The 21,549-nt window shown below is 41.5% G+C and overlaps 1 protein-coding gene across 1 annotated transcript in view; it reads left to right on the top strand.

Moving 5' to 3' along the window:
• The first annotated feature begins 6,707 nt into the window (after nucleotides 1-6,707).
• The window catches only part of ANTXR1 (ANTXR cell adhesion molecule 1), a 222,129-nt gene continuing 207,287 nt past the window's right edge, over nucleotides 6,708-21,549 (top strand). The window contains exon 1 of the mRNA XM_058551049.1: nucleotides 6,708-7,200. Within this exon, the coding sequence (XP_058407032.1) occupies nucleotides 7,049-7,200 (152 nt within the window). The 5' untranslated portion in view covers nucleotides 6,708-7,048. The remainder of the gene's footprint in view (nucleotides 7,201-21,549) is intronic.

Here is a 21,549-nt window from a genome sequence, read left to right as displayed (position 1 = left end):
GGGTCTTCTTAGGGAAGGGGATTCTCATTACTGGTAGGAAGAGACATTTGTCACGTCTTAACTCATTCACATCCTGGGTCAAGTCATCCCAAAGAGTTGTGGTCCAACAGTGTATCACTGAGGATTCCATTATGTCAGACCTGCTTCTCCTCGGATTTGGCATGGTGGGATGCAGGAGACATGTTGAGTTTCCTCTAGAAGATAGGTTAACCACACTGTTGTACCAACACCTGTTTATGCATTTGTGTCCCCCAACTAAACTCTGCAAGGTCTATGTTGTATTCATCCTTGTATCTTCATTGTAAGCACAGGGTCTGCCTTATAGTAGACATCCAAAAACTATTTTTTAATTAATAAATGAGTTAATAAGGATAATTAATAGTTTCTTTTCTATGGATCATTAGATCTCAAATAAAAAAAACAGTATCAAAAAGAAGCATCACTGTTTATAACCATTTACTCAGACATTTCTTTATAGAGTTCAGCTAACTAGCATTCTTGGCTAGCAGAAACAGCACTGCTGCCAATGGATTATTGATAGCCCCAAAGCATTTTTTCTATCTGTTTTCTGCATGCATCCTAGGAAACCATCTCAATTCCCAGTAGATCCTGGATGAGCTAGGACCTTCAGCTTTGCATTTTTCAAAGTTGAAAATGTAAATGCCCGTGGTACAGAAACAGCTTTGCTTCACTGGTGGTAGAACCACTCTGAAAGTGGTTCTTCTAAATGTACTCTTCTCATCTCTAGAAGAAATTCACATGCAATTTCCCAGAATCCCCAATAACAATAAAAGCCGACATCTATTGTATGCTTCCTGAGGGCAGCAAGGCATACATTATCTCATTGAAACCACAGAACAACCCAATGAGGTAGGTAATATTATTATCTCCATTTTGCAGATGAGAAGCTGTGTTATGGATAGGTCATGGATATGTAATTTACAGGAATATGTAAATTTTCCAGTCATCCAGTTAGTAACTACAGAGCTGTGCTTTGACTGAAATAGACTGATTATACTATTAGTGTGTTGTCCTGTCTAGTGCTCAAATAGTTTATGGGAATTACTATTAATTATATTTCAATAGATCTCATCAGAAAAGAAAAGGGTACGAGGCATGGAGGGAAAAGAAATTAGCCACTGTAAGGCTGTACTAAACTATATGTGTCCCTGAAACACCCACATACATTTCTGATATTCTGCAGATATATGTACCTTCAAAAAGCCCCATTGGTTATTTCAGAGTGAGTAAACATCTTTGCCCCTACCTTCACAGTACCCCTGCCACATATCCCCATCCACACGTGTTCACACACTTTGAGAACCGCTGGTCTTTCTGGCTTAGGACTTGGATAATGCCCATTAGCAAAAGTGTTGAAGAAGTTATGGACTTGGCAGGTCTAGGTAGATTTCTTCTGGTATCTCCAGTTGTAAACTGGTCTGGGGTCTCTGAGTAAGACCCTGGTTTGAATATGCTTAAATATACCAGAGTTGAGCAGAACTGGGCAGAAAGGGGCTGAATCGATATTTAGCTTTGTGCTAGCCTTGAGTTGTCTGATATAGTTTTCCATTGGGAATTTGTAAACTGTAAGCTTGTCAGTGTCCTGTACTGTACTGGTCCATTTAATCCTTCTTTTGTGTTCTAGGTTGGATTGGCCTGGTCTCTGCTCTAGATAAAATGAATGTGTTGTTCGTGAGGCTTTGAGTCTTGTGAGGATCTAGGATGGATTTTTTAGGATATGCTGGTATGAATTACGGATTATTCTCTTGGCTGAGTCCTTGTAGGAATCTGCCTTCATAAGGCTTAATGTGCTAGGCTTTGAGCCTTGGCTAGACTCTAGCTGGATTGGGCTAAGGGAGACTGGTGATTGAACTTCACGCTGGGCTTGGGTTTGGCTTGGGATGGACTGCGATGGTCTGTGGATTTAGCTGAGCTGGGTTGCGAAACAGATTAAACAGAATCTGTCTCTGGGAGGATATTGACTAATATATGAAATTAGCTAATTTTTTTCGGGCTCTGGATTGATCAGAGTTGGGTTGGGGCTGTGTTGAATGAGTTCTTATTTTTGAGGAAGATCAGCCCTGAGCTAACATCCATGCTAATCCTCCTCTTTTTGCTGAGGAAGACTGGCTCTGAGCTAACATCTATTGCTAATCCTCCTCCTTTTTTTCCCCCAAAGCCCCAGTAGATAGTTGTATGTCATAGCTGCACATCCTTCTAGTTGCTGTATGTGGGACGCGGCCTCAGCATGGCCGGAGAAGTGGTGCGTCAGTGCGCGCCCGGGATCCAAACCCGGGCCGCCAGTAGCGGAGCACGCACACTTAACCGCTAAGCCACAGGGCCAGCCCTGAATGAGTTCTATCTCTGCATTTGGGCAGCTGTAAACAGGGCTTTGGGATGGGTTTTGGATTGTCCTAAAATGAATCAATGGATGTATTGAATTGAATTGATTTTCCAGCTAGACAGGGATGGGCTTTAGTTGGGGTTATTAATAGGATGCTGGGCTCAACAAGGTTTTGACTGTTTCTGAGCTGAGGTTGTGAATGGCCTGTCCTATAGAATGCCATCAAGGGTATCTCGCTCTAGACTACAGTTCTGCCTCTGGGCTTAAAGTTATTATTGGTACCTTTGCTTTTCCTATGACCAAAAGCTATCATTCAGCTGATTCAGATTCCTTAGAAACTTTGTTGTTCTGAGTGATAAACTGCTTCTGGGAATGCGTTCTTGGCTTTTTACAAACGGTAGTCCTATGGAGGACAAGCATGAAGGAAATATCATAACAATGAAAAGAGACTATTTTTACTAAATGATGTTTTGCCTTAGGAGGCTATGGGATGCCACCAAAGCCCAAGGGCCAGTGGGACCTCCAAAAACTTGGCAAACATTGGACCTATTTGATTAACACAGAATTTGGTGGAGAGTGTCGGATCTGTCCACATTGCAGACAAATATTTTTAAGGAAAGAAATTCCCAAGTTTTCTTGGGTAGTCTCTGTTATCTAGAGCATATTCCAAAACCTTTGCCAAAAACCCAGACAAAAGATACTTTAGTGCCCAATGAAATTCTTGGAAGATTAGATGGCAATGGTATCAGGACAGCAAACTTTGTTTTTGACAGCTTGACAAAAGGGGTTCAGTCACATGTATTGGAGAGTGGGGGACAAGTAAGGGGGAGTGATTCACTGGAGGCTGGTAGACAGGAGATCGTATTTAACAATTTCTATCTCAAAGAAGGAAGCCTGGCAAATTGAGGTAGAACAGTAACTGCGGTGCAGGACTAAAGCCTTAAGATGATCAGACTAGTAAGACAAACTCTCCAATCCTTTGGAAGGCAGGAAACTTAAAATTCCTGGTATCCTAAAATATCATAGGGTCCTTCCTTGTGGCATATAAAACATTCAAACATTTGCAAGTTACCCCTTTATTCCTCTCTCTTCTTGAAAGAGAAGTTTCCTCTTCCTAGAAACCCAGTACAGTCTAACATTCCCCTGCACTACTCCACTGAAATGCTCCTTGGTGACACAATGACACTTGTGTCAAATCAATGGGGTTTTCTCAGGGCTTATCCTCCTGACTTCCACAGTATCTGGCATTGCTGACTGCTTCTTCCTCCAAGAAACTCTTCTCTGCCTGGACCCCCAGGTTTCCACTCAAACACTTCCACATGCTGGTTAATATGCCCTTGTGTTTCTCCAACCCCAGAAATATCTATCCATAGCCCCAACATCACCATTTATATTGTTCTTCCATTGACTTGACTTTGAGAGGCAGAGGAGTTCCTTGCAAACCTCACATTTCTATCTCTATGGACCTTGAGAAGCCAATTGATCTCCTCCAGAACATTGGGTTCCTTGGAAGGGATTAGGAGCTCGGACACCCTTAGTCCAATCAGAGCATTGAGAGTTCCCTCAAGAAGTTGGTAACATTTGTGTAAGGGGATCTTGTTATTTAGATATCTCTGAAGTGTGAAGTTAATCTGGGACATGCTAGCAGGAGCCCATCAGAGACTCTTTGCAAGTTCTCCTCCAACCTCAAGTGACTGATCCACCTCTCCCGTTTCTCTACATGCACTAATTATAAGGCGGCTGCATCCTAACAACCAAAGGAAAATGTTGCCAATTTGAAGAACCTGAAAATGTCTCCTCTTGCAGACCTGCCAAGTCACCAAGTTGTGATCATGCCAGGGGCTTCATTTACCCCTGTAAACGTAGACTGTATATCTTTGTTCTACTTCAACATTCCCTGAGAATAACTATATCTCCACAGCTCAATGTCAAGTTGGCTTCATGGGCATATTTGGAGGACACCTCTGCATAGTGAATGAGGCTAGCCCCAAACTCTCTAATTGGAAGAGGCACCTGGAATGGATTTCTCTGGGCTGAAGGGAGAGCAGGGTAGAGCCACTTTAAGACCTAGAGATGGCCAACATGTATTAATAGACGTCTTCCTAGAATATTGGAAGAAAGGCAGAGGCAGCTAAGACATTCAAGTGTCTGAATCCCTCTAACCACCTCTCTGTCCTCTAAAGCGTCATCTTTGTCCCAAAGGAGCCTCTTCCACTTTCTCCCCTTCCCCATAACTTTGTTTCATACTGAATTTCCTTTCCCCTCTGGGAGCTGTGCCCTCACCTATCTTTAATAACGGTGTCTCTAACTCTGAAGAGCTCTATCAGGACACTTCTGATTCCCTTCCAGATTAACTTTCTAAACTGTAAAGCTCTCAAGATAGTCCTCTGTCACTCAAACTCTAAAGGACCTAAGAGGTCCCTAGGGCATGAGGATGGGAGAAGACATTCTTGATGCCTCCCTGACTTCTCTTGTCCTCCAAATCCATTTCCACATTCATGCTCTTTCTTATTCTTTGCCAATCTTGCCACCCACAAATGTTCTCTTCACTATGTTTTCTTATCTCATATTCCTTTCCTAGTCAATTTCCCCTGGTTTCTTGCTTTCATTTACCCACTTAATTTCTGTACATTTTCCCACCTTCTTTCTCAACATAGAGCTGCAATGGGACCTTCAATCCTTTGGGGAAGGAGAAAGTATGGGAAAGGAAGACTTGGACAAGCTAGAGTATTTTAATCTCCCCCCAATTATTTTTTCCTGAGAGCAGTAATTCCCAAAGTATGGGTGTCAATAGGTGTTATTTGAAAAGAACAGTTTCATAGTCAAGTATATCTGAAAAATACTATTAGACAATTTTTTCCTTAAAGAAATTCTCAAAGCTTTAACATGATATGAGACACTTCCTAGTTGTCTATTATTGCATAACAAATTGCCCTCAAAATTAGAGGCTTAAAACATGAATACGAATTCATTATCTCATAATTTCTGCAAGTTAGGAATCTGAGTTTGGCTTAGCTGAGTGGTCTGGCTTGGGGGTCTCTCATGAGGGTGCAGTCAAGATGCTAGCAAGGGCTGCAGTCATCTGAAGGCTTGACTGGGGCTAGAGGATCCACTTCCAAGACGGATCACTTACATCGCTGGCAAATTGATGCTGGCTGTCAACAGATTTCAGTTTCTTACCACATGAATTCCTCCATAGGACTGCTGGAGTGACCTCACAACGTGGCATTGGGCTCCCCAGAGCAAGTGATCCAAGAAGGCAAGGAGGAAACCATGATATCTTTGATAACCTAGCCTCAGAAGTCACACACCATCATTTCCACAATATCATATTAACTCCACACACATTTTATTCAGTGTGGGAGAGGGAGTATATACCAGGAGGTGAGGAACGCTGGGGATCATTTTGGAGGCAGGCTAGCACAATGCAGTATGAATTTCTAAAACTTAGAGGCTCACAAGTGGAGGGGAAGATGTGTGTCTGGAGAAATAATCCTGGAAAATGGAGCATGAGCATGTATTAAGGACTCCCAAAGTGGAAGACATATAAAACTAAAACTTGATTCCTGTCTGGAACCAGGCGTCCCTCACTTTAGAGGATCCCTCACCTTAGAAAGGCTAACACAGGACTTCCTTGTCAGTCCCAAACTGTTTGGAAGGTCAATACTCTTGTAAGCCATTTACTTCCTCTGCCCTAAATCAAAGATAGGGTGAAAAAAGTCAAAGTTCACAGGCTGAAAAGAACTTATCACAGAATCTCTGAAATCTGGAGATGGAGACAATCTAGAATACTCAGCTGTTCCATGCCAGGAGCAGCCTTCTCTGTGGGACTGTTTATGCTGTTTTCAGCCACATTACTGGACCCCAACAGTCTCTTCTATGATCTGCACTAAAAGTACAGTAAGGTCATTTGGATGATTCAGATCACAAAGGCGCCGTTCTTCTCTACTTCATCGCACAATGGCTTGTCTGCAAAAGTCCCAGCCTGGGGTCCGAGCCACGGTGCTTGGAAATGTCAGTTCTCATCAAATGTTTACAGTGACCTTATCAGCAGACGTAGGATAGGAAAGGAAAGGACAGGGATAAAAAGGCTAGAGAGTGAGAGAGAACTAGGAATGTGAATGTGAGGTAGTGGTGAAAGGGAGAAAGGGAAGATGCCTGAGAAAAAGGAAGGAATGAGAAAAAGGCCCAGCCACACTCCCACGAACGCCGAAAAGTGCTTTCGCCGTCTTCGGCCACAAGGTGGCACCCTTTGAACTTTCTTGCCCCATCAAAATGGGAAAGGGGGGTAGAGAGGAGGGAGAAAAGGCAAAGCACTCCCCCAACCAAGAACAATTTGAAAACCCACCCCATAATATTTAAAATCTGGGACAAAGAACCGACAGGACGGAACTGCTTCAATTGCAAAACCTCAGCGCAGCCTCCGAAGCGGCCAGCCGGCCCGAGTCAGGAGCAGCCCCTTTAAAAAAACGGAGTACAGTATTGGGATTCTTGAAACTCGAAACCTAGAAACAGAATCGAAGCGGAAACCAGAAGGAAAACCTTGAACTCCTCCAGACAATTGCTTCCGGGGAGTTTCAGGAGAGCGAGGGGGAATAAAGGGCCCGAGAGGAGGGCCCCTCGGATGGCGCGCCCCTGAGGGTCCTGGCGAGTTCGAGAAGCGTGGGAAGGAGAGGACCCTACCCTCTCCCTGGGCTGCAGGTCATGGCCACCGTGGAGCAGAAAGCCCTTGGCATTGGCTTCAAGTGTCTCTCTTTGGCCACTTTTGTGCTCATCTGCGCCGGGCAAGGGGGACGCAGGGAGGAAGGGGGTCCAGCCTGCTACGGGGGATTTGACCTGTACTTCATTTTGGACAAGTAAGTGCCGTGAGTTGTTCCACCCTGGGCTAAGCTGATGATGCTTTCTCCCCGGCTGGGCTTGTTGGCAGGGTCGCTTTGGGACAGGCACGCATCTCCAGTGACCGAGAGCGCTGCGCCTTTGTCGAGGGCGCGCGCCTCCCCATCCTTCTCCTCCGCTGCCCGAGCCCCCGCAGGGGAGGCGTCGCTGTTTGTTTGGGGACAAACTTCTTCTCTGCCTTGCTTTCTGTGACCGAGGAGCGTGAGTTTGAGGAGAGGAGTGTGAGGATGCTGTTGACCTACTACGCTTCTGTGAATCCTTCCCATTTGCTTTAGAAACCTTGGTGGGAAAAGCTTGCTTAGGAGAGGCAGAACTTTAGGGCACGTCTAAAGTAAGAGGTGCGGGCTTTTAAAAGCCTATCATCTCTTTTTTAAAAAACCCTGTTTTACATAATTCATTACCTTTGTTCCTAATAATGTAATGCACACTGACTGGACAGTTAGTAAAAATAGGCGAATTTCTAAACCTCGTCATCATTGAGTTTTAGGCTGGGAAATTCTTTGTTGTGAGGCTGTCCTGTGCGTTGTAGGGCGTTTAGCAGCATCCCTGGCCTTACCCACTAGATGCCAGTACCACCTCCCTCCATTCTCTGCGTGCCCCCCCGACCCCTAGTCCACAGTGGTGACAACCAAAAATGTCTCTAGACATTGCCAAAAGTCCCCTACGAGTAAATTCCCCCTCCCGCTCTGCTTGATGTAGGCGAATTCAAGTTCTTGACTGGTGGGCTACCAGGGAGGTGCAGGAGCCCTGGTTTCCTTCTGAAAACGGATAGTGGTTAGGCTTTAGGACTGTGCTAAAGGGAGAGCTGAACTCTGACCAGTAAAACACTTCCCAAATCCCCCTTAGATTTGCCAAGCCGCCGTCATTCAAGGAAGCTTCATGCTATCTGCTAAAAACCAACTTCAACAATAAAAAGCCCCTCAGAGAAGATCCATGCTCCTTAAAACTATGTGAGTTCCCCGGTGCCAGGGGAGGAGCTTGCTGTTACAGTGGTGGGGAGATGAATTTCACAGACTGGAAAGTATTTGGGAGTTGGAAAAAGAGTCCTGCAAAATAAGCTAGCCAGCTAGACACCAAATGTGCTTTGCAGTTGCCCCTGGAGTTTGGTTTTTCCGTAAAGGCTGTTTTGAACTCCAGATTCTTTGGATGAAAAGTGAGATCTCTTTCTTGCAGATTTATGAGAAGGTGGATACTGAAAATATACTCCAGTGCTAAGAAATGGAATTTCTTTTGTCACTTCTAATGGCTGGGAGCAACAGCTCACAGATTCGGAGACTGTATGAAAACAGTCAGAGATGCCCTTCATTGTGCTTTTTTTTTTTTTTTTAAAAAAAAAAAAAAACTCAGAAGGACATAAAAGGGAAACTTGAAAAAATGGACAGAATCACCATGTCCCTAAATGGAAGGACTCCATACTGTAGAGATAATCAACTCTCCTCAAATTGATTTATAAATTGAATTAAACTTTTCAATCGAAGTTCTGAAAGAAATTATTTTGGTGATGAGAGAAATTTAACAAAATGATTTTAGGTTTATCTTAGAGGAAAAAAACAGGTAAAAAGAGCTAAAACATCTTTGGAAAAGAATAATGAAGAAATACATATACTTCCAAATATTAATAAGTATTATAAGGCAAATTAATAAAAACAGGATGGTAAAGGCAAAGGATTGGTGGACAGAATAGAAAATCTAGAAATAGATCCAAGGACATGTAAGCATTTAATGGAAGTTCAGATCAGTGGGGAATGAATTCATTATTTTAAAAAATGATTCTTGGACAAATGGTTGGTAACAGTGAAAAAGATTAGATTTATACTTTACACCACACACCAAAATAAATTCCAGAAGGACTGAAAATTTAAATGTTTAAAATGAAATGACAAAAGAACTAGAAGAAAATTTGGATGAATACTACTGTAATCTTAGATTTAGAGCTTTTAAAACAAGGCAGAAACAATAAAGAAAACCATAAAAAGATTTAAATATATTAAAATTTTACAGTTCTATAAGTGAAAAAAATGCCATAAATAAAAGATAATAACAAGTTATAAAAACTTTTGCAACATAAATTACTCTTTATAGAGTGACCTTAATGTATAAAAAGCAGTTGAAAAAAGATGATCCCAATAGAAAATAGGCTTACTATATAAATAATTCACAAAAAACATATATGAAAGTCAATAAACAAAGAAAAAAATTCAACTTCACTAGTAAAGAAATGAAAATATCAAACTATGTAATTTTTATTAAGTTGGCAAAGATTTTTAAAGAATTGCAATATTCAGTATTGGCAAACTTGCGGGAGGTAGGCACCATCATATCTTACTAAGGAAAACGTAAATTGGTACGGTCTTTCTAGACGTGCACTGTCCAACAGACCTCTCTATGATAATGGAAACGTTCTACATCTATCTGCGCTGTCCAGTATGGTAGCTACCAGCCACATGTAGCTATTGAGCACTTGAAATGTGGCTAGTGCAACTGAGAAAATGAACTTTCTGTTCTATTTAAAAGTTTAATTCATATAAATTTAAATAGCCACATCTGGCTACCATGTTGGATAGCACAGACAAGAAGATAATTTGTCAACATGTATCAAAGTAAAAATCCAAGATAGTCAGGAGGAAGTATCTATATGTATATTTATGGCAGTGCTGTTTAAATAATAAAGCTAAAAATTACCTAAATGTTCAATAATGCGGGATTTATTGTTATGCATGATCTGTGCAGAATATTGAATATGCATAGTATGCATGCTTGTAAGATATTTTAGGAGAAATATTTAATGCTTATAGTATACTCTTAGGTGAAAATACAATTACCAAACATTATGTGCATTACAATTCTATCTTTTTAAAAAAGCTAAACATGCACATGTATATATCTCTATTTACCCAATAGGTAACAGTATTTCTCTCTAGAAGATAGGACTTTTAACTTCTGTTTTTATGCTTTTCTGAATTTTCAAAATTTTCTACAATGAACATATGTTACTTTTATATTCAACAAAAATAAGTGACTTTGAGTTTTTAAAAACTCCTTTCAAGTGTGAGGAGGGTCTCTAACCAGCGTGCTGAGCTCCAAGCCCCTCGCAATTATAGAGGATGCTGCTTCTTTGATATTTAATCCTGGAGTAAATTTCTAAATGCACCATAGGATCCTTTGCAGTAAAATGGGGACACAAAAATGGTCCGGAGAAAAAAATGGTGAGGAGACCTTTAAAGGTACCTACCTTTACGTTTAGGTGGACTCCTCTGACTTCCTTCCGTTGTCCTATTGCTTGAAGAGAGGGGTATTTTTGTGCTGAATGAAAAACTTGCTAGAATTTGGTGTGATTGCATGCACACCTCCAGCTTGCCATCTCAATCCAGGCTAATTTATGTGATTGTTGAGCCCAGAGCTTGGGGGATGGGCCAAAAGGCAGTGATGGCAAACAGGCCCCTGGGTGGTCCCTAAAGACTTGGTCTTCTGTCCTAGAAAGAACCTCCTCAAACAGTGCTGTCCAGCACCCAACCACAGCAGAGTGGAAAGGGAAAGAATGCTGATGCATTTTTTTCCTTGGGCTTCTAAGATCCTTTGGCTGGCAAGGCGCTGTCTACAGGCTGAAACCAGTGGATCACAGGACACTGAATTCACCATTCTTCTCCTCACGCCTCAATTCCCTTCTTCCCAGTAAATGGTTCTCTTCTTTTCCATGGCATTAAGTCTCAGCTCATTTCAGCTTTAAGCAGGATGCATCTCTGGCCTGGAGGGAACCCAGATTACACATTTAATGGAATGTCATGTTTTCTCAACCAGGAGCAAAGACTTCATAATGATAACCTAGACCACCACAGTAACACAATAGGGCATTATTAGTGGCTTTGGCGACTGGGCTGGTGGACTGGGCTTCTCAAGGCTTTACACTGATGGAATTTCATGTTCATTTAAACATGCTTTTCTGGTTACAGTCAGGAAAAATAGATTGCTGAGAATTCAATCAGGGATTTGAAAAGTCAGATTTGGAAGTCCTCTGTCCAGAGAAAAACAGTCAGGAGCAGCTAGCCTCCCTTAAGTCTTCCAGGGGATCCTCTAAGATGAATACACTCAGTTGACCAACCCACAGACATAAATGTACATTTCCTCTCTCACAGGGCTCTTCCGCCATTACACTATATATTTATGTATCACATATTGACCTATTTTATAGAGAGCTATTATTAGTCACTTAAATGGTAAAAGTAGATTCTCCATCATCAGTCTTGGGGAAGTGCTGTTATATTCATGTGTGCCCTAAAGACTTCAAAAGGAGTGGAGGAGATTATGGGCTGGAGGGTGACAGCAAGCACTGAATAGCTTTATTTATAGGACTTCCCAAAGCCACAGCCTGTCACTCAATCAATCCTTCCATTTGTAAAGGCCCTCCACAGGCTCACATGTGCTCCTTCCCCATCAGAGCCCCAGAACTCCTCCCTCTGCCTTCTTTTTGTTCAGTACCAATTTTCTCTTTTTCTTTTCCCACATACAAGGGGACCCCATCTTGCCACTCACCCAGACCTCCAACTGCAACACTCATAATTAGATGCTCTCGTGGTGGTGATGATCTGTAGGACCGTTACTATGTGTTATACCTCAGGGATATGGTCATAAAATAGGTTTTTATAGCATTAGACTGGGACCCTCACCACCAGGTATAGTATTGTTTTTCTGGGAAAATACCTTCTGGGTTTCCAGCTGCTAACTTACAAAAGAAATCTTTAGAGTCAGAACTAAAGTTTCCCAATACTTATGGCATCTCACAAGTGACCCAAAGACATGCTTGCTCGGTACTAGGGCAAGCACTGCTGTCTCTAATTTACAGATGAGAAAACTGTTCAACCTTTGTCAACCCACTGGATTAAGTGACCTGCCCAAGGACCTAGGATTAGATCATGACAGAGCTGGGATGATGTCTGCTTCTGAATCCCAGCCCAGCTCTTTCCACTCATCACTGCCCTGTTCCATTGGGTCATAATGAAAAGCATACGGCAATACAACTAGAGGAACTGGGTAGATTCCAGGAGTTAAAAGTCCCTGCATCAGAGTTTCAGTAAATGATGGCACATGAGGCAATTAGGATTACTTAATTGAGGAGCTACTGTTCTGCTGTTAAATCAGCGATCGTTGATTCCAAGTTTCAGGGACTCCAATCCCCTGCAGCCTGCAGAGATGCTTCAGAGATCTGAGGGTTAACTGATGGACAGGACTCTAAGGACATTTGATTATGATGCACTTGAAGGTCCAATAAATTAGTAATTTGTTCAGATTGAATCTCATGGAAAAGGGAAATTCAACTCTGTAGATGTGTTAAAACACACAGATGCGGCGTGTTTTAAGAAATGCTTTGGAGGAAGGCTTCAAGTAATGAAAGTGCAAAAATGGTTCTGAATAAGGAAAACAGTCCATTAGAAGGTACCTTGAAAATGCTACAATAATACTTCAAAGAGGCATCAGGAAAAAAGCTTTTCAGGGGCCAGGAATGTCTCTTTGGTTTTTTTTTTTTTGGTATTGAGACGGATTCTATGGTTGGTTTTAAATATTCCTCCAATTAGGTTCCAGGTTTGGAGAGGATTTATCAGGCCCGGTGTTAGTTGGCAAAGCTAGCTACAAATTGGAAGATTTGGCATATGGGTCAAAAATAAAAATAAATAAGGCAAAAGTGTTTTGTTTTGTTTTGTGTTTCTGTCTGGGTCAGCCAAGTAATTACATCTCATTTCCTTAGCTGTGGGACCTGGTAAAACTCAGTGTCAAGCTGAGAATAGAATCCAGGAGTGCTGGAGGAAGGCACCCGTCCTAAGATAACCTGTAATTATCTCCAAGTGCTAAAGGACTCCCAGTGGTCCAGGAACAAACTCTGGCATCCCTTAGCGAGACTTGGCTGTCACATAAATGCAAATGCAATTTGCTTTATGCTAATTTAGAACGTGTGTCTATTTTTGATATGTGGCCAAGAGACTGGGTTTCACCTCTCCCAGCCATTACTTGGCAACAAAAGACAAAGTGGGTATGTGGACATTTCCTGATATATTTCCCAGACATGCCAGGGTCGTACTGAGAAAAGTAATGAAATTTTTTCAATTTGGCTGAGCTGATTCTTTCATTCATTTGGCATAAATATGTTCTCAATTCCAATCACAAGCATGCACTCCATTAAAGGCATGGATAAGACAATGCCTATTGCAGGCAATGTCCTGTTCTGGGAGCTGCAAGGAATGTAAAAGAAGCAGGAAGCAGTCCCAGACTATCTGCTTTTTAGGCAGAAGGACATTAAAAGGACTCCAGGCAGCCAAAGCTACAGGCTCCAATGAGGATTTGGGGCAGGGGGCTGATGAAGTCAATTTTAGATCAATAAGGAGAAGAAATAAGTAACGTTTACTGAGCCCTTGGTCCCTGCCAGACACTGTGGCAAGCGCTTTGCCTCTGTGATCCCGTTTAGTCTTTACAACCACCTAAGGTCAGCACAGTCATGATCACCATTTGACATGTGAGGAAACTGAGGTTTAGAAAGGCTAGCCAAGGTTACTCTAAGTGGTGAAACTCAGCCTCAAACCCCAGCCTCTCTGACTCATGATCTACGCACAAAGATGAAAAGAATCTAAACATGCAAAAGAACATCAGATCAGTCAGGGTAGGTCAGGTTATGGCTGTGGTAACAAACAATCCCCCAAATCTCAGTCACACAAAAGAACAAAGGTATAAAACCTTGTTTGTAATCTCTGCCTGTGCCGCATGTCTGATGAGGGCCAGCAGGAGCTCTGCTCACGGTAGTTGTTCTGGAAGCCAGACTGCTGGAGACTCCTTCTTAACACCAGCTTCCACCATCACGGCTACAAGGGAAGAAAATGGTGGAGGGTCTCTGACTGGCAATGCAATTCTGCTGCTAGAAATGGCATGCCTCCTTCCACCCACTCACAACCCATTGGTCAGAACTAGTCACGTGGCTTCACCCTATGGAAAGTGGGTGAAAAAATGTCATCCTCTTCTGTATCTAAAAGGAAAAGAGAGCCACGTATGTTGGATAGTAACTTTTAGTAAAGCCTCTGCTACAAACCTGTAATTATCCACTGCTTTGGCCTGAGTAAGCAAGAAAGGGGTACTCGCTGAGGGAGGGTAAAGAGATGAGACTTCTGGAAAAGGGTCAGATTTGAGCTAGGTCTTAGATGTATTCATCAACCTGGAAGAACTATCAGACATGACAGTTGAAATCTGCCCATGAGGCAGTGGTGGCTCCTGCTCTTTTCCTCCCTTCCTCGTCCCTCTCATACTTTAGATGAAACGTTCAGTGCAGCGGGCAGATGATTAAATTATATTAAATGGCGGGTAGAAATGGAGATTAGATGCTTCCCTGCTTTTTAAGTATGACAGGAATATATTGGAAAGCTAAGAATCTCTTTTTCCACAGTTTGTGGAATATGAGGGAATATGAAAGGCTGGGAAGGGAGAACAGCTCCTGGAACACTGCAGTGGCTCAGCCGAGAGGATGCCCATATATTGCAGAGGCTGATTCAGAGTTTGAATCAAGAGCATCTGGGCTCCAATCAACGTGTTTCTCAATGGGGGTGCTTTGGCATTTTCAGTGGGACAATTTTTCACTGTGAGGGACTGTAGGATGCTTAACATTTCTGATCCTTACTTTGTAAATATCATTAGCCTTCCTGGCTACTGTGACAACCAATAAATAAATGCCTCTACATTTATATCTAAATGCCTTCCTGTGAGATGGTGCCACCCTGATTGAGAACTCCTGACTGAAAGATTGCAGGGTAGAGCAAGGCATGCCAGTGATGCTGATTTTTAACACCCTAGGACTATATCTGAGCAGGAGGAGCATTTGTCTAGAGAAACAAGGAGGAAGGCTTTAGTGATAAGAGGGCCAGTGGAAATTGTAGACCTTGGAAATGAATATGGTAAACCAGTGGTTATCAACCAGGGGCCAGATCAGAACCTCAGGGGGCTAGGGCAGGCATATATATTTTGGAAAAGCTTCCCAGGTGCTCCTGATGTGGTTCTCTCCCTCCCATAGTAAATCGTAAGACTGAACAGGAAGACAAGAAAAGCTGCCCCATAATGATGGCCTTTCTCCTTATAGTGAGGGTGTAGCTGAGGCAGCAGACACCTCAGAGCCAGACACCAAGCAGAGTTCTTAATTTTAGACGATGGTAGGAGAAGCCCAATATGATATGGAAGAGGAAGAGTGAAGGTCACAGATAGGCGATGCTTTGCCCTTCAGTGTTGCTAGGTCCTGCCATGTGTGCATACACATATAAGCCATGGTGTTTGCTAGGACAGTCCTTTGTTCCCTTTCTCTCAAGACTCCATGCGTGAAATGTGCCCCAGTGCCTCACGGGAACGAACTGAGGCTCAAGCACAGGGGTTAAGAGAGCCAACTTCAGAATCAGGCGTCTCCAGCTTCAAATACCAGATCAGCCTTTCACCAAGCTTTGTGAGCTTGGGCAAATTATTTAGCCTCTCTGTACCTCAGTCTTCTTATCAATAAAATAGGTGTTAAAATTTCTGCCTCGCAAAAGTGTGGTAAAGATTAAATAATATTAAATTAAAACCTTTAACGAAGCATTTGGTGTATGTGAGTGCCCAGATGATAGGTGGTAATGGTGATGATGGTGGTAGTGGTAGTGGTAATGATGGTGGTATGGTGATGGTGATGAGGAGGGTGGTGGTGGTGGTGATGGTGATGATGGTGGTGGTGGTGGTGGTAATGATGGTGGTGTGGTGATGGTAGTGGTGATGGTGGTGGTGGTGGTGGTGATGGTGATGATGGTGGTGGTGGTGGTGGTGGCGGCGGCAATGATGGTGGTGGTGGTGATGGTGGTCATTACCCCTAGAGAAAGAAGATGTGGTCCTCTAACAAAAGACACGTCCCTAGATTCCAAGCAGGATTGCCTGGCTACAGTAAGGAATACATCAAGTCAATTAAGTACTTATCAAACTATGCTAAATTTGTGGAATTACAAAATGCCTAAGACATGTCCCTGGCTCTCAGTGATTTCACAGTTTAGTAGACGAGACAAAGGGCTAGGGAAACAGAATTGGTGAAATAATTAATTTTGGTTGAGATGAGAGAGGCTTAGGAGACTTCATAGAGGGGATAACTTTGGATCTGGAACTTGAACACTGAGCAGGATTTTGTTAGGTGACAATGTAAAGAAAAAAATTGCTGGCAAAGGCACAACATCTAGGAAAGCAAAGTGATACTTTCTCTTTGTGATGTAAGCATGACAGGGAGAGTGACAGGAAAAGGATCTTGAAAGAGTGGATTTTTTCATATCATCAGTAGGTTATGAGAATAAAGGTTTTCAAGGACAAAAGTGGCAAACTCATGTATGTGTTTTCTATATATACATATATGTCACTTATTCTTGTAGTAGGAATGAGGGAGAAAAAATAAATGAAGTTGAGAGGAGCAGCAGGACTTGAACAATTGGATGTGAGTGAACAGGAGAGGAAAGAGTTGCGAGGAGTAGGTTTCAGAAGGAAAGAGGAGTTTAGTGTCGATGAGTTGAGTCTGAATATGTGGGACATTTGGGTGGAGTCGTTGAGTAGGCAGTTGGATTTATTCTCTGGAACTGAAAAATAAAGACTTGAGAATTTTTAGCCCAAGGGTAGCAGTTGGAAATGTGGATATGGATAATAAATAATATCGAGATAATATCAAGATAATATCAGGATGAAAAAATGTCAGGAGGTGGAGTTTAAAGAGGAAGGTGGCCAGAGTCCAACCTAGAGGAATTGCGGACAGGAACATATGGGCCAAAGAAGAAACTCTACTAAACAGAGCTGAGAAGAAGTTGCCAGAACAGTCGGAAGAGAGCCAGCAAAGAATTGTACCACTGAGGCAAGGAGAGAGAGAATTGCAATGGAGGGATGGTCAGTTAGATGTTTTCCCCCTGAAATCATCTCCTCTATTTCTAGTCTTGGTGAACAATGTCACCATAAACCCAGCCACTGAAGCCAAAGATCCAGGAGTAATCCTCTTTCTTGTACTGCAAGGCCTGACAGTATCCACTCCCACGTCTCTCCTGTGTCTACCCCATTCTCTGCCTTGTCATTGCCTTAGTTCAGGCCGTTTCTCGTCCAGTTCCCTCAAGTATTCTCTAAATTGGTCTCCTTACCTCCTTTCTTTTCTCTTCCTCCTACCCTTTATCTCAACACTGATACCAAATTGATCTTTTTAGAACACAAATCTAATCGTGACATCATCTTCCCCAACCCTCTAACCTTTAAACACTTCCAAAGCTCTTTTAGGCTAAAATTTAAACTCCTTAGCAAGGTATTCAAGAGCCTTATTGCTCAAGCCACTAGGTATTTCCCTAGCTTGTTCTCTTACCTCATCCCACACCCTCGTCATTTCCAACAAAACTGTACTCTGCAGTTCCCTGAACTAACCCACACCCTCTCGTCTTTAACTGTAATACCCTTCATCACCACTCCCATCTTTACATAAATGATGCCCTCTTAGCCTTTGAGACAATTACCAGTGCTTGTTCCCCTCTCATCACTAGTTGTGGCCTCCCTGTGGTACAAAAAAATTAAGAACAATCATCTCTCTGCATTATATCCTCATTCAAAATCCCTTCCTTGTTCAGAATCCCTCAACCCCATTACAACTCATATCCCATGATAAGCAGTGGAGTGATCCATTATCAAGAGATGGAGAGGAATAACCCTTGGTGTTTGTCCCCTGGGGTCTCATTCAGTGGCCTTGTCTTCTTTTTCTCAATCTCTGATGATCAACCATATAGAGCTTCAGTTAATAAGTACCCGTAGGAACCACCTGGAACAGGGCTTTCCCTGTTGGGAAAGGATTATGATCAGAATCTTAGTCATCTTGCCATCATTCCTTACATAAAAGGTAATGCAAATACCAAGTTTATGGAAATTATGTAGAAAATCAAAGGGAAGTATCCTGACTATAACAATACACCGGCCACAATAATAAACAATATAAGGTAAAAGGAAATACAAGATGCCATTAGACATCATAATCTAATCATAAATAAATAAATGTATGGCCCAGGATATTCCTGGCCTATACTTGTTGTCCCAGTATAATTATTAATAACTTTCTACTTTACTCTTGAAAGTATCTCAGTTTGGATTTTAAATTACATGGTCATCATTAACTGTCATAAAAGACAATATCAAAGCAATAAAAGGAGAGAGAATCGAAGGTCAAACAGGTAAAGCACCCGTACACTTTATTCCATAAAAATGGGCAACTAGTTCAGCACTCCTGATTCCATTTAAGTGCCCCAGTTTTAAGCTTTTCCTAGTATCCCCACACCCAAGTTCCCATAACAATTGTGGAAATTCTGTAGTGCTTCTCACTATCTTAGCACCTAATACGATGAATTGTGATTGTACATTTCCTGACCCCTCCATGGGGAGGCAGTGTTGCATAGGTGTTAAGAGCACGGGTTTAAACTCCAAAAAGGAGACTCTATGAGCATAGTGTTTGGACTAAGAGCATGGTCTCTAGAGCCAGACCACCAAGTTCAAATCCCAATCCTACCGCTTACTAGCTATGTGACATTAAGCAAGTTACTTAACCTTTTTGCGAACTCAATTTCCTCATCTGTAACAAAGGAGATGATGGTATTACCACATAGGGTTGTTGTGCCCAGAACAGAGTCCTATGAGCATATAGGAAGTGCTCATTAGGTGCTAGCTATTATTATTACATGGCAATAAGTGTAAAGTGCTCAGCACAATGCCTGTTGCTTGGTAAGTACTCAGTAAATGTCATGTTGTAATTATTAATCTTTATAGATTCTAAACGACCTACCAGGCATTCAAAAATCTGTTTGCTGAATCAATAAATATTGTCTGTTGTATCTATACATACTACAAATACCTCCAGCAAGATGAGAACTGAGAAAGGCTATATGCTTTAGCAGAAATAAAGGCACTGGTGACTTTTGGAAGTGCTGTTTCAGGGCATTGTAAATGTAGAAACTAAAATTTAATGAGCCGAGGGGCTTAGTGGGAGATGAGAAAGGAAAGAAAGTTTGTTTATGACTTCTGTAAAAGAAGCTGAACACAGACAGTTAGCTTCTCTCTCACTGCCTCTCTCACTCTCATCTATAATTGCCCCACCCACCACCCAAAAGAAAGGCTTAAGGAGGCATCTGGGGGAAGCCTGCATCAGGTCCAAAGACTAAGTACAGTAACACTAACATGCAACACACTGGTAAGTAATTTCACTAGAAACAAAGCAGATGGGCTGAGTTTCAAGGTCAACCAGGGTCTACTTTCAACTCTGCTGCCAAGTTGTAAAAAAACATGTAGAGGAAGAATCTGAGGAGCCCCAAGGACAAGCCCAAATCTGGAAGTGAGTTTGAAGTAAAGGGTGGGACATAAGAGAGATGAGAATCATCTCCTTGGAGCCCAGCTGCCATTGTGCATCAGCATCATGCACAAACGGCTGCACTGGATAGTCAGAGGGGAAATTTTACCACAAAAGAGAGAGCCCATGGACACCAGGCAACTTCATGACAGTGATTCTGTCCAGCATTCCTGAGTCCTCCCCATAGATCCTGGGCCTCCAGGAAAATGGCAGAGTTCTGTCTTTGATTATGTGGATGCAGTAGGGATCAGGAATGAGGTCAGGTACAGCACAATGTGAACCTGGAGTAGAGATGAGGCCAAAAAACCCTATGTATGGCAAGCTGGAATTGGTATAACCACGTCCAAAACAAACACACAAACCTTGCAAGGATGAAGTTCCTCTGTGGGAAAGGATGAGGGTCTATTGCAGTCTCCACTCTCCCCTAATTTATGGAACAATAACATGAGCTTACTTTAGCTTTCAAGACCACCCTCTTCCCCCAGATTAAGTTCTTAGAGAAGTTTATAAGTGTGAGATGATGCAAAAAAAATACTATTTGGGAAGCAAATACCAGACCTAGTTACACTTTCCCATATTCAAGGATGAAAATAGGGCCTACAAAATTTTAGCAACTTAAAATAAGTGATTAAACAAAATTCCTGAGGTGAAAGAGGAACATATTTATGGAAAGAATTTTCAACAGCAAAAGTCTATTTTAGCACCATATGTTTTATGATTTCAATGAAGTTAAATAAATTAAGAAATTTGTGAAACTGGAGATAAAATATGAAATGAAAAGTAAAGAGACCTAGAACAATTAAGGAGACATAAAATAATATGGAAAAATGTAAAGTCACCTGAGAAACAGTAAAGAGCAGAACTGACAATGCAGAAAGTGAAATAAATGATGAAGGCATGTCTGAGAAATTCTCATAATTCTAATTGGAAAATTAGTTAGATGAAAGTGATGAGAGAGAAGAGGATAAATCATGAATGGCAAAAATAGATATCCAATATACCAGATAATTTGGGTTGCTAACGAATAGTCTAGAAGAAACATTCAAAGATATAATACAAGAGAACTTTTCTGATTTAAGAGAAACCTGAAAATGCAGATTGAATAGGCTCATCAAGTAACAACCAAAATTAATTAATTAATTAATTAAAAGAGGCTAATACTTAGATATATCCTGGTGAAAATTTTTAATTTCAAAGACAAAAGAAGAATTTTATGAGTGGGAAAAAAAAAACAGGTTACCTACAAAGGTTCTGCAACATTAAATGGTGGAAAATTTTGATGGATAAAATTTATGACCTAAAATATTATACCTAGCCAAGATGTCATTTACATGTGAAGAAAATAGAGACATTTTCAAATAGATATGAATTCTTCTAAAAAGGGATGTAGGGACAATTTTCTTCAAGAAATTACCTAAAAAATAAATCAAGGTTTTAAAAAAAAAAACCTCTGAAATTTAATGGTTATTATATAAAAGAAGTGGCAATGACCATTGAAGCCATTTAAGCAAATATATTTCTAATTAGTGTTTTCAGTAAATTCTGACACTGTGTTGCATCAACAAACAAGAACAGTCTGCCATAAGCAAGCAACAAGCTGAAAATAGGCTTTTGGGGAGAAAATATGCTATTTCTGAATATTCAGATCCATTGGAAGCAATGACCACCACACTGAATATTGCATAAAGTAAATTCAGTTCATCAGAAGACAGTCTGAGAAACTTTTCCCAGAGCTCAAGCAGAAAGAATATAGAGATTAAAATTATGAGATAAGAGATAAGGTAATACAATGACTAGGAACAGGATATCCAATATATAAATACAATAAAAATCCTAGGAAGAGAGAACAGAACATTTACAAAAGATACAATAATAAAATATTATTTTTCTTAGCTGCAGAAAGATTAGGGTCTTCAGATCTAGAGGA

Source organism: Diceros bicornis, chromosome 12 (genome assembly GCF_020826845.1).
Source record: "Diceros bicornis minor isolate mBicDic1 chromosome 12, mDicBic1.mat.cur, whole genome shotgun sequence".
NCBI lineage: Eukaryota > Metazoa > Chordata > Mammalia > Perissodactyla > Rhinocerotidae > Diceros > Diceros bicornis.
The sequence above is the reverse complement of the archived record's forward strand: the minus strand, read 5'-3'. Positions and strand labels throughout refer to the sequence as shown.